The 14,930-nt window shown below is 42.2% G+C and overlaps 3 protein-coding genes across 4 annotated transcripts; 2 read left to right on the top strand and 1 right to left on the bottom strand.

Annotated features, from left to right (window-relative positions):
• Positions 1-247: 247 nt before the first annotated feature.
• LOC112286191 (AP3-complex subunit beta-A) lies at positions 248-7,051 on the bottom strand. 2 transcript variants are annotated; one of them, XM_024527867.3, is made up of 11 exons: positions 6,386-7,051; positions 5,986-6,062; positions 5,500-5,749; positions 5,061-5,254; positions 4,474-4,777; positions 4,124-4,297; positions 3,497-3,796; positions 2,883-3,083; positions 1,505-2,646; positions 933-1,205; positions 248-767 (listed from the first exon to the last, which is right to left on the bottom strand). In XM_024527867.3, the coding sequence occupies exons 1-11, from the start codon at positions 6,599-6,601 to the stop codon at positions 449-451; spliced, it is 3,450 nt and encodes a 1,149-aa protein (XP_024383635.1). In that variant the 5' UTR covers positions 6,602-7,051; the 3' UTR covers positions 248-448. The 2 variants fall into 2 exon arrangements, with proteins under 2 accessions (XP_024383635.1, XP_024383636.1); XM_024527868.2 differs by lacking the exons at positions 5,986-6,062; positions 6,386-7,051 and having other exon boundaries at positions 5,061-5,202; positions 5,500-5,638.
• A 273-nt stretch (positions 7,052-7,324) lies between these two features.
• LOC112286193 (uncharacterized) lies at positions 7,325-11,205 on the top strand. The gene is made up of 7 exons (XM_024527870.3): positions 7,325-7,418; positions 8,502-8,722; positions 9,052-9,254; positions 9,538-9,717; positions 10,021-10,147; positions 10,367-10,480; positions 10,827-11,205. Exons 2-7 carry the CDS (start codon positions 8,536-8,538, stop codon positions 10,943-10,945), a joined length of 930 nt encoding a protein of 309 aa, XP_024383638.1. The 5' UTR covers positions 7,325-7,418; positions 8,502-8,535; the 3' UTR covers positions 10,946-11,205.
• Positions 11,206-12,278: 1,073 nt separating this feature from the next.
• LOC112286192 (nucleotide pyrophosphatase/phosphodiesterase 1) lies at positions 12,279-14,526 on the top strand. The gene has a single exon (XM_024527869.3). It carries the CDS (start codon positions 12,608-12,610, stop codon positions 14,174-14,176), a length of 1,569 nt encoding a protein of 522 aa, XP_024383637.1. The 5' UTR covers positions 12,279-12,607; the 3' UTR covers positions 14,177-14,526.
• Positions 14,527-14,930: the final 404 nt, after the last annotated feature.

The following is a 14,930-nucleotide window of genomic DNA, read 5'->3' on the forward strand; positions in this document are numbered from 1 at the left end:
TGGTGGCTCGTCATTGACAAGAGGCAAATTTGTTGCAAATTTTAAATCGTATCAACATGACCACATATCTATGCACATCTCAAAACCCTCCACCAATACCATTCTTCCACCATTTAGTAACTGCTTTACAGATGTCAATAGTAAGAATGCCTTCACGCCATTCGCAAAGTCGCAGATTCTAACTGAAATGCTCAGAGAGGTTGAAGAAATGAAAAGAGTTAAAAACACTTGTTCTATTACCTTAGAATTACTCATTAAAAATTCGCACTTCAGGTTCAGAAGAGCGACTTTATTCTCAACATGAAAGGGTGGAGCCAAATCATTTGTTATGTAACTTAAAGAAGTGCTAGGTATTCACATATACATGCTCAACTCCTTCGTACATGAATAATACACGAGCCTCAAAATGTGGTGCTCAATGACTAGTATCGGACTATGAAGTGTCATGCTATGAACTGAGGATGGTCTCGAGCTGCTTGAGCAGATTCAGCCCAAAAACCGTGTCCTCACAGTTCACCTTGATCAAAACTGCATTCTCTGTATCAAATGTTACAGAGATGAGACACTTGAGCCGCTCAGTCAAAGTCTCACCAGCAAAACATAATTGTAAACCGCTGAAGCCTATGGCATCAGAAATTGGAAGGGTTGCAGAAACCACTGCTACATGGGCAACTCTTAGGACACTAGAGGCAATTGCTCGTGAAATAAAAAGAATCTTATCGTCTCCAGTATTGCTGGTTTGCGAGTAGGAGCTACCCAGTAGGCACCTATCAAACAAGAGCATTCGCCGACATGTATGAGAACTTTTTTATAGCAATATTACAAAGGATCATTTAAGATGATAAAAATTGATTATAACCCTCGAACACATAGATTTTCATAAATCTCAACATCAAGCTGGTACATGCCACTCATAAGGAGTCAATGCATACCTGCGAGACGATTCAAGCATTCCTGAAATACGCGATTGGGCAGTGATGAACTGATTTCGAGTCAATTGCAACGGACAAACAAGAGCCCCGACCTCGGGAGCGATCTTCGCTGGGTACGTTTTTCCATTCAACACAACAAAGAGTTTGATAGGTGTGAGTTGATGCTTGAACTCAACCTGAAGATCTCTTTCAATAGTATCACCAGGAGCCAATTCAGCTATCTCCTCGAAAGAAATCACCTTACGACCTTCCGAAGTTACACCTGCTTGATCCCTACATATTCAGCCAGGATACAATCGGTTAAATAAGAAATGAAAAATAAATCAAATATGAAATAAAAAAAATGGAATCAAGATGCTTGGATGGACTGATAAATCCAACCTCTAACAGCACGGTTGCATCCTCTGCAATGTTCGCAAATATTTGATGATGAAAATTAACATCGAAAGATCTATTTTCTGAAGATCATTCTATGCATCAATGTTTGGCAGCGGTGTTCTTGGCTGACAAAAGATGCACCACATTCCACCTCTACTAAGGTAAATGAATTCACTATCTCAAAGAAGACTTACGCATTATCAACTGAGGCTGGCTCCTCCATTCCCTTCACAGATATTTTCAACATTGGGTCTCCAGATCGGTTGAAGAAATACAGCCGAAGACATACCATTTCCTGTGAGCAAATTGCAGGCTCCCTCACATAGGTGTATTTTACGTCTAATCCATCTCCATTTGTATAGTCTAAGAGAGTTATTTTGCTTAAAACAGGATTCAAGGGTCCTAAAGATATGGAGGCATAGCCTAGCAAGCTAGAAGGGTCAGCAGTCTGGGAGTAGCCTTTAGCTTCTACATCTTGAGAGTCTAACCATGAGTCCAAGTCTCTGTCTGACTTTACAGGCAAGCCATAATAAAGAGAACCATTTCCTTTTGTTAATTCTCCTCCCGCAGATTCATCATCCATTGAAATCAGCGGTGCAAGATCCGTACCACCCTGCCCTTGAATTTGTGTGCCCTTGCCCAGGATATTTTGGCTTGAAGAGCTCTCCTCGTTTCTACTGTCTTCACTTCCGCTATCATAGGGCCCACTGTCATCCGAATAGCCATCACTATCACCACCCCCAGAATCTCCAGAGGCTTCAGTTCCACTTTCTGTGTAACCACTAATTAGACTACGCTCATGCTTGTGCAGTGTAGAATCCCTAGCAGAACCCGGAGTATTGCCATCAGCTACCACGTCCAAACTGTGAGGCTTCGGCAGTGACGTATAACCTGGAGCATTATGGTTGACTATGTGGGACATTGTGCCAGGCAAAAATGATGATCTATCAGGTGCAAGAGCAGGCAACACGGGAGGAGCTTTGGGCACAAGTAGTAGTTGTTTTGCAAGCTTTGTAAGCACATCTGCTCTACTCAGTTGAAATGTAGCGTGACCATTCGCGCCCAATACGGTCTTAGGTTCTTGATTTGACACATTCGTTGCCTCGTTGTCAACTCCCAAAGACTGCATTTGTTGAGCCAAATCCAAATGAATCTCCCTATTCTTACTCTGTGAAATGACGTGTGATTTGGGAAGAACTAGTCGCCGTAACATCCGTGCACGGTCACGTATGTCGTTATTCGTATCTAGATCACTCAAGTTGAGGGTGTGTTCTAAAACCAAGGTAGCAGTCTCTTTCAGTATAGATGCAGAAGCCTCCTCCAGCTTTAGAACAATCTGGTAACATCGTAAAACACATCAGGACAGCTTTCATCACACATAAAAACTTCATTTTCGAAACCGGCCCATGTGACAAACACCTGAAGCCAGCCAGAGTTGGAATGGAGAGGATGAAATCCCAAGATTTCAAAGATATGAGACTCCCACAGCTTAAAACAGGAAGCCAAAGATAAAATTGTAACTCCATAGATCCAATAATATACCACACAACCCACGATTCCAATGGTAATTACCTTCGCAGCACAGTTGAGTATTTGGAGCTTTGTTTCATCTGCTTCTTTTGTGAAAGAAACTGCGAGGTATCTCAAAACAACTGGCAGCATCTGGGAAACAAGTTCACTATTTAAACCCTCTTCACCTACCATCCAGATTACCACAGCACGAGCCTCTGGAACTTTCATGTGATCAAGAAGACGAACTAGGCGAGCAAAAACCTGAAACGGAAATCACAAAATTGTTAATATTCTTGCAATATGACACATTAAATATTACCTAAGATAATACGTGCAATAAAAGCTCACCATCTTCAAAAATGAAATGGCAAGCCCAGATTGTTTACAAGCATACTGATTTTTAAACGAAAATCAAATGCGGAGAATTTCACTTCCAACTGTAAGCTGTCCTACTAGCAATTTCAATGACCGATAAGGACAGTGAAAACTACATTTGAATTTGAGTTAATTTTTTCGCTAAATATTGCGCACTGTTTGCTTTGAACTATTTACACAACTGAAGGAGATAAAACTAAGCTTACGTACAGACCCTGGATAAAGACATTAAAAAAGACATCCTAAAGAATTAACATTCATATTCGTGACAACATGCTGATCTACAAAGGGTTCAGCACCTGTTCTTGTTCAGAGGGATTTTGTTGCACTATGGACCGAAGTGCCAACACAGATTGAGCAACAACTCCAGCCTCCTGACTTAACTTCTCTTTTGCTGGCATTTTTAGTCCTCCTTGACAAGACAATTGTTCAGCCTCGTCTTTGCTGTGACTTACTCCATCTCCAACTATGACTCCTTTGGCGAGCATTAGCAGACCATCTACACATGCAGAACGTACAGCTGGTAACCGTACTGCACACCTGCCTATGGCACTCACAGTATTCGCCGCAAACTGACGGTTTACGTCCCTCAAGTAGGCCTGAAATAGGATAATATTAGCATTTTGAATTTAGAACAATAATTTCAACCTCTGCGATAATTATCTATAAGAGCAATCTTCACAAAGCATATCGTCATCAACGGCAAGGCAAGTCTAAAAGACTTCTAATTCAGAACAACATTTTAAAACAAAACATAATCAGAAAGGTATTTCGAATGATCTTTGAATTCAGCATTCACAACAAATGGACAGAGAAACAATATCCCGACACTTTTTTTCATGAGTAGATTATTGAACTATCCAGAATCTACGCGCTTCAAAATATTTGCAAAAGAAAACTTCTGAAAACTTAAGACAATGAGCAACCTGAAACTCGCGAAGAATTGTGTGAATTGAAGCTTCAGTAGCAATGGTGGTCAAAATGTCCAGCTTCAGTGCACGAATCGGATCAGTGTCAAAAGAACGCACAAAGAACTCCTCGAAGTAGCTAGCAAACAGAGGTGGCATCTGAAGGGCAAAAGTTGCGATGTTTGCCAACACCTGCAAAATAGAAAGAAGTATGACATCCCCCCCCCCCCAATTCCTTCTTCATCTGGCTTTATATAAAGTAACAATCGCGGTAAATGTGTGAAAGTCGAGAATACTATTGAAGAGTACAAGTTGCAATTGAGTTTCAAACACAACCAAGACCAGAATCATTGAGCTTGCTACCTTACCACATAGTGTGAATCCTTGGATGATCGGAGTAAAAATAGAAGAGGTTGCACAATTTTCTTCAGATCCGTATCAGGTGCGAAAACCCAGTATAAAGTAGCGACTGCCATGACCACAGCACTATTTTGACTTCGAAATAGCGGAGTTGACCAGTGAAGCAAACCTCGTATATCTGCTGGAAGTTCCACTTCACTCGCCTCTTCTGCAGAGTGATCAGAATTGTCTGTACTATGCATCTTCTGCACCTTATGCTGTAAGTCATTCCTTGCACAAGAATTTTGTCCAGCACCTCTAACACAACCATACCTGGAAAAGAATATCGATGGCAGCACAAATGTCAGTCCACTCTGACAAAGAAGCTATGATACCTATCCAAACTTGGACTGCACAGTCAAAGGAAGATTAGAAAATGTTCATGACCACAATGTTGAACACATTCGAAGGATAAATATGAAAAAAAAAAAAAAAAAAAAAAAAAAAAAAAATGCGATTACTCCCCTTGATAGATCTAAGATAAGACCAACAGAATGATTTAAATTATTAGAAGTGAGTGACCACAATAGTTATTACAAATGCTATTCCGACATACCTTGCAACAGCATAACGCATGAGGATGTCCAGCAAGACCGCTTGACCCCATTCGTCAACATCGGGAAGCATCTCACAAAGTTTCCTGAATCTTGGACCTAGAATAGAAAGCTTCTCTGGACATATAATCAAGAAAGCCGATGCTGCGGCACCAATGACACTTGGAGAGCTGTCATTTAACAGCAAATCTACCATCTGCAAAACCTTGCAAATCAACTACCAAATACACAGACATTCATGACGTATGGTGTGTAAAAGCAAGAAAACTATGCTGCACGATAGAGGAGATCTATGTTAACTTTCTACAGTACACATCTTACATTGCCTAAGACCTTACCTAATTTATACAAAAGTTTTGGATGCTCTCAAACAACGAAGACATTAAAAATGATCCAGATATGAAGGGACAAATATAATCCTAACGCGAGAAGAAAAATTACCTCTTCCAAAGCTTCTTTGTGTAAATCACGTTCTATGGCGTGTATCTTTGGGATGGCATGAGCTGCACAGCGTCGTACATATGGCGATGGATCTCGAGTGCACTTGGTCACAGCCATGACAACGAGAGGTACAACGACTCGTACTCTGATCCCTGACATTGCCCGAAGAGACCATGCCCTAACAAGAGGATTCAGATCAGATAGATCTTTTTGAAAGCTGTTGATGGACAGCAATGCTTCGTCCGGGCGTCTGTCAAAATACACACGAGACATGTGAGCAACTAATCATCCCAATGAAGCAATAGACTACCCTTAATTATGCATCAAGATTGCTGAATGCACATAGGTTTGAAAACGCTTACTATTCTAGACGAGCGAATGATAGAACAGCAACAATGTGGATTTACTAGAGTCTGCTAGTATTCAAAGAAGAATTTTTGTTGAGCTGCTATTGATGCACAACATCCAAGTGAGAGGCCATCGTACTTTTCGGCATAATGTACAAGGTAGATGTAGACCAGTTTCTTAACCTCCAGCGATGTTGTTGCAACATTTTTGACCACCTGCCCAAAAACCACGACTATCTTTTAGAAACCAGTGATTAAGAAGCTAAAAGAAACCCATCACAATTAGATGCGTCAGAGAATTTTTGATATTTAAGTTTTGAGCACTTTGGGTGTCTCTAGGTCCACATTGAAAACGCTTCAGGAACGTCAATTGTAATGATCTGAAAATGATCAAGTAAAGGATACGTCCATTTCACAATGCTTGCGATTAAATCGTGTCAATCTAAATCATCGAGGAAAGAAGCCATTTAACTCAAACCATACTCCAGGAACAGTTCTTATTAAGAGAACAGCAGATACACTGCAGAGGACACACACACCTGAGGAAAGAAACTTGATACATCGCGACCTTGGGACACTAAAGCGATCAAGCGCTTCATCCCTTCCACTTTCTCCACCTCGAATTTGCTGTCCAACAGCATTGCAATGTTACCGTCCTCCGGGTCATCGTACAAATAGGCATCTGTTCCCACTCTGTTCATCAACGACGTAGCCCGCGTGAGCGAGGCCGCCGTGCTTGCAAACTGCGGAAACATGCTGCTCCAATCCACTTCTCGCACGAGCTCTCCTTCACAGCCCCTCACGAATTCTCGACACGCCCTTGCTGGCCCTCAACAATCCAGCTCATCACCTCTCCTGTAAACCTATATTTCTCCACAGCAAATCGCCTTACAGAAATTCCCAGCAGAGGCTACAAACTCCAGAATCTCCATCCCAATAACACACAATCGCCAGTTCATACTCACCCGAAATCCTGATTAAACTAACGACAATCTGGACATCCCAGAACCCTAGCTCCGTTCAGACAACACGGACAAAGAGTAATCAAACGTCCAAGTGCACAATCACGCGATTTTCCAAACCTAATGCTCAATTGAAAGCTCGTCTATTCGAGGAATCCAATCAGACACCGATTCCGAATGCACCAGTGAGGCAATGTTGCGACGAATGACAATCAAGCTACCGAAGAAATTGATCGTACTCTAGCAGGTACTCTGAAACGAACCCTATTGTACCTCAAAATATATAATAAATGAATAAAGATAAATATATATAAACTATATGAGTGCATAGAAAACAATTCATCTGAAGCAGCAAAACCTTGATACTGGGTTGAATCCATGATACCCGGGTCCCAGGACCGACGGGTGTCAAGTATAGCAAAATAAGGTTCTAAATCAGGGTATTAAACTAGTCCATGCCTTGCAAGCTTTGCTATCTTTCCAGCACCTTCGAAGTGCTCCGCAATCGCAATTGAAATATTTCGCAGAGCTGTTGCTGCTGCTTCAACTACCTTCGCATCGACTTTCCTCGGAACTGGAGCTGCGGGTTGGAACTGCACCCGTGTGATCGGTGAGTGTGACAAACCTCCTACGCTTTGATCTGTGAAGTTTTTTGCGCTTACGGGGATGGGATTGGTGCTGAGTTGCTCGTATGGTGCGTCTGTGGCGCTCGTGGTTTTTTTTTTTTTTTTCTTAATCTCTCGGCGTAGAAGGCAAAATTTTCGGTTTCTGATGTGCGGCTCTGCTTTTGCATTGGGGGATTTTAAGATTTTTGTTTCTTCATCAAGTTGCAGTGCAGCTTTTGATTCCTTAGTTCTGGTTCGTTTCTAGTTAAGGCGTTGAACAGGTTTTCAATTGTCGTCTTTCATTTCATGGAATTTTGATCATATTTGATGTATATTTTTTGTTGTTCTATCTTGTTACCTGTCTTTGTTTGTACAGACGCGCAAACGTAGGACAGTATCGGTCGATAGTGCGTTGAATTGAGAATGAAAAGGAATAAGAGCAAAGACAGTTTGCTTTGTGTGAAGCGCGTTGTGTTTTGGTTGTGTGCAATTTTCTGATAGCTCTGTATTTTTGAAAGAACTCAATGTGTGTTTTTTTCTTTTTCTTTTTTTTCTTTTTTGGAAGAAAAAAATGGCTCGCTGACTCCTCGAATGACAATTGGACACCTGTGAAATTATTTTGGCCCTCTTCGATGAATCTTACTATTTTTATAGTTTTCCGCTTGTGTTACAGCTGCTCAGTCAAATTAGGGCTGAGTCTGCCAGAGGTATTATTTGTTGTTCTTGACTTGTCATCCTTAACTTGGTACCTCCTTACTGAAGGTAAAGATATCTATTGTTCATGTTGCATTCAAGAATATGCAATAAGGGAAACCGTGATGTACGAGGTTTTTTATGTTAAGTGGAGTTGAGGTTTTGGGTTTAGTGATTATATCTATTGACATTTAAGCCAGCTGTTTTCCCTCGAATGTTCAACTTTTATGTAGGTGCTCTTAGCGCGTTCAGCATTTGTGGTTGTCTTCCCACGAGGATTGTGCTTAGCTATATAATTCGCAAGTGAACCTCTATCTTTAGAATTCATCATGCCATCACAGATTCGAATGAAGCTTACGATAATTTGACATCATCTGATTTTTTGTAACGATCAGGATATACTCTGCCTGAGGTTAGCACACAGAAAACATGGTGTTCATTGAGGTTGCAGAAGTCGATGCTCCTGAATATGAGCAGCAGAAGTTAAAGAAGAACCCGAAGTCGACTTCTTCTGTTACTCCAGAAGCGGCTTCTCACAAATCTGGTAGCCTACCAGTGGAAGAAAAGGACACTAGTGTTTCAGTTAGCTCCGAGGGCACGAATATGCCGGATAAAGGTGGTGAATTTAGTGACTCTCCTGATGAGTTGTTGATAAACGCTGTAATCGCTACCTTTCCTGGTTTGTTTTTATGAGTTTGTCTGAAATCTCATCCGAGTGCTCGTGCAATTAGTTTGTAATTGAACTATTCAGGTCTGAAGCTATGAATTTTAGTTGCGAGGTTCCTTGTCTGTTATGTTAAGTTAATTGTACATAAAACATGTAGGAATAGAAGGTGCATATCGTTATCTCGTCTAAGCATATGCTACACTTCGTTAACTCCATTCTGATGTTCATAAAAAATATGAATTTGGTTGTAAAAATTGACTCAGCTATGTTTCTTACAGAAGCATTACATCAGGCTAAGTCCAAGCAAAGAGGTAACTTACATGCTGAAGGTGAAGGAGATGGATGGGATACCGCAAGTGAAGGAGACGAGGTAGTCGGTGAAGAGAAGAACGCTTCAAGTTCGAACGAGAAATCAGCTACCACATCAGGAAGCACCGAAGATCATTTTGAGGATGCTTTGACTGAGGAGGAGCTCCGAGCGGTGTGTGAAATACAGAACACTCCTTTTCTCTTATTGTGTGATCACTGTTATGCAACCATTTCTCAACAGTTTCTCGCGAGTTTTAATCCTCAAGTGCTAGAATTGATAGGCCTCCCCCTAAAAAGAATAAGCTAGTGTCATTGGAGTACGATATACTGACTAATCATATGTATCAGCTGCTGTAAATTACACGTACTCGTATCATGTTTGTTTAGTCGATTTTGTAGATGAAGTTTACTTTTTACGATCCTTGATGAGTATTGTGTGCGACGAGTGGACACAGAAAGCCATATCTCTAGCAAATGCAGCGAAGTCTCAAGGCAACAATTTGTATGCAGCCGGCAAATACTCGGAGGCCTTGGAATGCTACGCTAGTGCATTGGAAGACGTTGCCAATGATCCAAGTGCAAATGAGCTGCGTGCACAATGCTACTCAAATCGAGCTATTTGCGAAATCAATCTGGTAATTCACGAACAGATCTGAGTATAATAATCATGTCAGTTATACCCAACGATTGATTTTTGCCATCCTTTTTACACAACCTCTGGTGTTATTTGGTGGCTGCTTTTGCAACGTCCGTGGCATCATTTCTCGACATCTGAGCCATCATTTCTTTCTGATTTATTATTGTAACCTTCATCTGCTCATGAAGTTAGAGCTGTGTGTATGGAACTAGTGTAGCAGTTACACGCTTGTTGGTCAGATACCAGTGCCTTGAGCTGAGGGGTTTAATTAAAAAGTTCACTTTAAATTCTTATTTTGCAGAATAATTACTCGGCTGCAGTGAAAGAGAGCACGAAGGCTCTAGAGCTTAACCCGAACTACTTGAAAGCCCTAATGAGACGTGCGCAGGCCAATGAAAACCTTGAGAAATTTGAGGAAGCTCTTTCTGGTATGCAGTATGAAGTACTTGTGCCTGTGTACAATGTTTTTGAGTATCTGTTTTCCATGATTTTTGAGGTAGTTATAAAGAGGATGTCCATCATAAACAGGTGAAAAATTTATGCTGATTTTTAATTTGTTATCTTTCACAATCAATGACCCAAGATCGATATTGAAATAAATAGAGGTGAAATGCAGCTCAAGTATCATGTTAATTCTTCTGTTGCAGACTTGAAGAAAGCTCTTGAACTAGATCCTTCCAACAAAGCAGTTAGGGCTTCGATTATCCGGCTGGAACCAATTGTTGCCAAGAAAAGAGAGGAACTCAAGGATGAAATGATCAGTAAGATGTTTCCATAATTCAGACGTGTACTTTGTTTGGGTTAAGTTGAACATTTTTGTTAATGAACTGCTTTGTTTCTGTGAATGTGTTTGAAGTCGTTGTTTGTTTCAAACGATCAACCCGCTCTCGACGGTTGGAGGGATGTAAGAGAGGGCCAAACGTGACTTTTGATTTTTCTTTAGAACTCATTCGTTGCTCAACTCTCTGTTAACGCCGTTCCTATCACTAGGTGCGGAAGGGGCTTTTAGCTAAAAATTGTGTAGCATGCGCTTGATACAAGTGTATTCGAATTGGCTTCAATATGGTTTGAAAAGGGAATTTACTTCTAAATTTGGCTATTGAGCAGCTAAATTGAAGGACCTCGGTAACAACGTACTTGGAAAATTTGGCATGAGCGTGGACGACTTCAAAGCAGTGAAGGATCCCAACACTGGAAGCTATTCCATTTCTTTCGGCAAAAGTTAAGCTGGAAAGGGGGTTTGCTAATATTCCTTAGAGTTGTGAGGTTCTCGTCCTAGCTGCTCTGGTTCATATGCCTACATGTAAAATGAGTGCGGTTTCTTGTGAAACTGGATAGCTCGTTTGAAATGTAATTCTGCACAACTTTATTAAGTCCTATGGTGATTAAGATGGATTGTTGCTGGACATGCGGAACGTTACTGTTTCCCTCTTTGGGTTATTTTTTTGCCACAAGGCATTGATAATTGTTCACATCTTTACTGCGAGTTATTTGAAGCCAGTCGATGTATTGAGGTGCAAGAAAGAAGCATAAATGGTTAGCTGAATTTGTATTTCTTTATGGAGTTGTGAAAACCACTCCTGTATCCGCAATTTACATTCCATGTATCTGCACTTGTTAGTAACAACGAGATATGGTTGAACAAGGATGAGGACGGAATTGCTCTACTGGATGGATACCAGCTCTTGTGGCTGTGTACAAATGTTTTGATTTCACTAGGTTTGCTTGGAGTGTAAGAAGTTGGAGTGTAAGAAATATGAAGGGGAAGGTGTTTAACTCAATTCTCCTCAAACAAAATGTAATGATTTTTGTTGCATGTATTAAAATTTTAATTCTTAATGTAAATTAGATATGACAAGTGTAAGTATTTTATTCCAAAGTAAAAATCCAATTATGTAGAGTTTAAATGACAACTTCAAAATGTTTCTATTGTAAAAAGAGATGTAAACATGTAATATAGTGTAAAAATTTTAGAAATCTTAACAAGGCAATCTTTGTTCACGATCAACTCATATAATTTCTATTTTGTCAACTACGAAAAGTTAATTATTGCATTTGTGTCAAAAATAAATCAATTAATTAAAAATACCCTGGAGGAAAGAATGGTACAAGAGGACGATCGAGATCGCAGAACCCAAGCACCAGATTCTCCACGATCAATCCTTCGTCAACGGCGGGCCCAAGAAGAACGTCAACGACAATTCGATTCAGTGCCATATGGGCCAGAAGACCTTCAAAGTATCGTAGCGAATGCAAGAAACAGCCCTCGCTTTCGAGGGAGCATCACGGCTCTGGAAATATACGCTGCAACAGGTCAACTTTCACGACTGGTTGGCGGATGGAAGAGAATACTTCAACCTTGGCAATCGTCACCCTCGTTAACCCCAAGCACACCGCAGGAGCACAATCAGGACAACTCACGAAGGTAAGCACAGATAGGACAGTTTCCAATATGATTACATTATGTGCAGGTACAAGCCAAATTAGCCTGGCTTAGCCGAGCTAAATGAGTTGTTATACACGGCCTTAGGTCAACAATTAGGACAAACATCTCGCCGTGGCCAAAACGGGAGTGCGTAACCATAATGGCCGCATCCCCGCTACCGGGCGGTTAGCCAATACCAACGTGTCACGGCACCTCCTGCACTGCACTTCGGTGCTTATTTTTTTTTAACCCGGGAGGGGATTTCAAGGTTTGTCTAGACTGGCTTCACCGACAGAATATACTATGGGATCCAGCAAGGGTCTCGCATCGCAGGGTCAGCATAACATTTTGCCGTTGTTTCTCGAGGCTCAATTTTATCGTTTCGATTGATTGTCCCTGCAGTTCGGAGACCAGAGTTGGCAAGGTGAGCGCAGGACCTGACGATGGAATTGGTACAAGGTGGATGAGCCTCCTGTTGTTGTTGTTGTCACTTTTGATCTCGATATTAAAAAACAGGAACGCGGAGGAGGCTATGGCGACAAAGCAGAGTGGTGGTGCTCGGCTTAGCCCCCCGGTCTCCACAGAGCTATCGTTGAGGTCGGAGGAGGACCGGAACTTGCTTCTGGATTCATCTTCTAGCAAGGAGATTGTTGAACAGGAGTTGCCAGTGGCTTGGTATAAACAATGTCAACATGGGAGGTGGCACTCTTACGCAGGTGCAGCTTTCTGCTTGGTTGTAGCACTGGTCATTTGTGTGCCATTCTTGAGCTATGAGGTTTTTAGTAGATGGGCATCGCGAGGTTTGCATCCTTGGGGTACATCTCGCCCGCTGCAGAAGCTGGACAAGCCGGTTGTGATTCTCGTCTCCTCGGATGGGTTTAGGTTTGGGTATAACTGGAAGGCGGCCACGCCAAACATCGATAGGTTGAGGATGGAAGGGACCGAAGCTGACCCGGGGATGATTCCTGTCTTCCCATCGAAGACATTTCCGAATCACTATAGTATTGCTACGGGGCTGTACCCCGCGTACCATGGCATTGTAGGGAACTACTTCCGAGATCCTAATCCTGGGAGCAATGACACGTTCAAACCTGGCGAATTGGACCCGAAGTGGTGGTTGGGAGAGCCGATCTGGGAGACGGTGGTGAATCAGGGATTGCAAGCTGCGACCTACTTCTGGCCGGGATCGCAGGTTAAGAAGGGGAATTGGACGTGCGAATCGAGGTTTTGCCAGGATTACAACAGCTCGGTTCCTTACGAAGACCGCGTGGACACTGTACTAGGGTATCTGGACTTACCTTCACGTGAGCGGCCGAGCCTCATTACGCTGTACTTCGAATCTCCAGATGAGCCGGGGCATGAAACTGGCCCGGACGCGCCGCAAATCACAGCTGCTGTAGTGCGCATCGATACTATGATAGGGCGGCTTCTTGCAGGACTGGAGAAGAGGGGACTGGACAAAGATGTCACCATAATCCTAGTTGGGGACCACGGAATGGTTGGGAAATCCGAGGACAAGATGATTTATTTGGAAGATCTTGCCTCCGAGGTTCTGATTCCTCGAGAGTGGGTTATGGATTACACCCCTGTGCTGCACATTCGACCGCCGCCTAACCTTGACGTCACAACCATTCACAGCAGCATGGCACGCGCGCTCACGTCATCCAACATGAACAACGCCGAGTTCTTAGAGATCTACTTAAAAGAGCAATTGCCGCCCCGGTTGCACTACTCGCACAGCCCCCGCATTGCTCCCATTGTGGGTTTGGTGGCAGAAGGCTACACCCTCGCCTACGCTCGAACTGACAAGCCCATCACCTGCGGAGGTGAACACGGCTACGACAACGTACTACTCTCTATGCGAACAATCTTCATAGCCCGTGGCCCTCAGTTTGCGCAAGGGAGGCGAATTCCATCCTTCGAGAATGTGGAGCTGTACGAGATCATGGCTAACATCCTCGGCCTCACTCCGGCGCCCAACAACGCCAGCCTCAATTTTGCTGCGTCTGTTCTTCTTCCCCTCCGCTCATAGCACTCCCAATTCTTTGTACCTGATCTTTGCTACCTTTGGTCTGTCTGTCCATCCCTTGTCCAAAATCCGACCTTTGGTACTGAACTTGCGGTGACGCTTTCCGTAAGTCTCAGATGGTTGATTCCGGAAGCTGGAGCATATGGTATTATATCTTATTATTGTGCTCCGCATTTCAGAGCTACATAGTTAGTTGTACTAAGATTGCGATTCATTGGTAGCGTTAGTGCAGTAGTGTCTGAGTTCCGGTAGTGGTTCTGTCAAATTTTGGTTGCAAATGCTCGGCATTGTCGAATCCTAGTGCTTGAAATTGAGGATCCTAATGCACTGATGTGATGGGATTTAGTATCTTATTGCCGTTTATGTTGGTAGTTGGTGATGATCTTGGTATCTACAGTTTGAATTCAGGCTTTGTATGGAATTGCTGCAAAAACAACACCTAAGTTTTGTTCACTGCTCATTGAATTCCTAAAGAAAGATTTGTTATTCTACACGCTCCAAAAGAGTTGATGCAAATAGGTGGTGTAATTAACAATTGCTTTGCTTAGCTTAAAAGGTTTGTGTAATATATCAATTATATATAATTGATGGTGTAAGTAGTCAAATAGTACTAATCTCTGTTCAATGATAGAATAACGTCAGCAACCAAATCCATTATGTATGTAAGTAGAATTTGTAACGTTAATGGCTTTGTGATTTTTCAATCATTCATACCAAATAATGATGAGATTTTGATAAGAACTATCAATAATTTTGC

This window comes from Physcomitrium patens, chromosome 8 (genome assembly GCF_059467195.1).
Source record: "Physcomitrium patens ecotype Gransden chromosome 8, ASM5946719v1, whole genome shotgun sequence".
Taxonomy (NCBI): Eukaryota; Viridiplantae; Streptophyta; class Bryopsida; order Funariales; family Funariaceae; genus Physcomitrium; species Physcomitrium patens.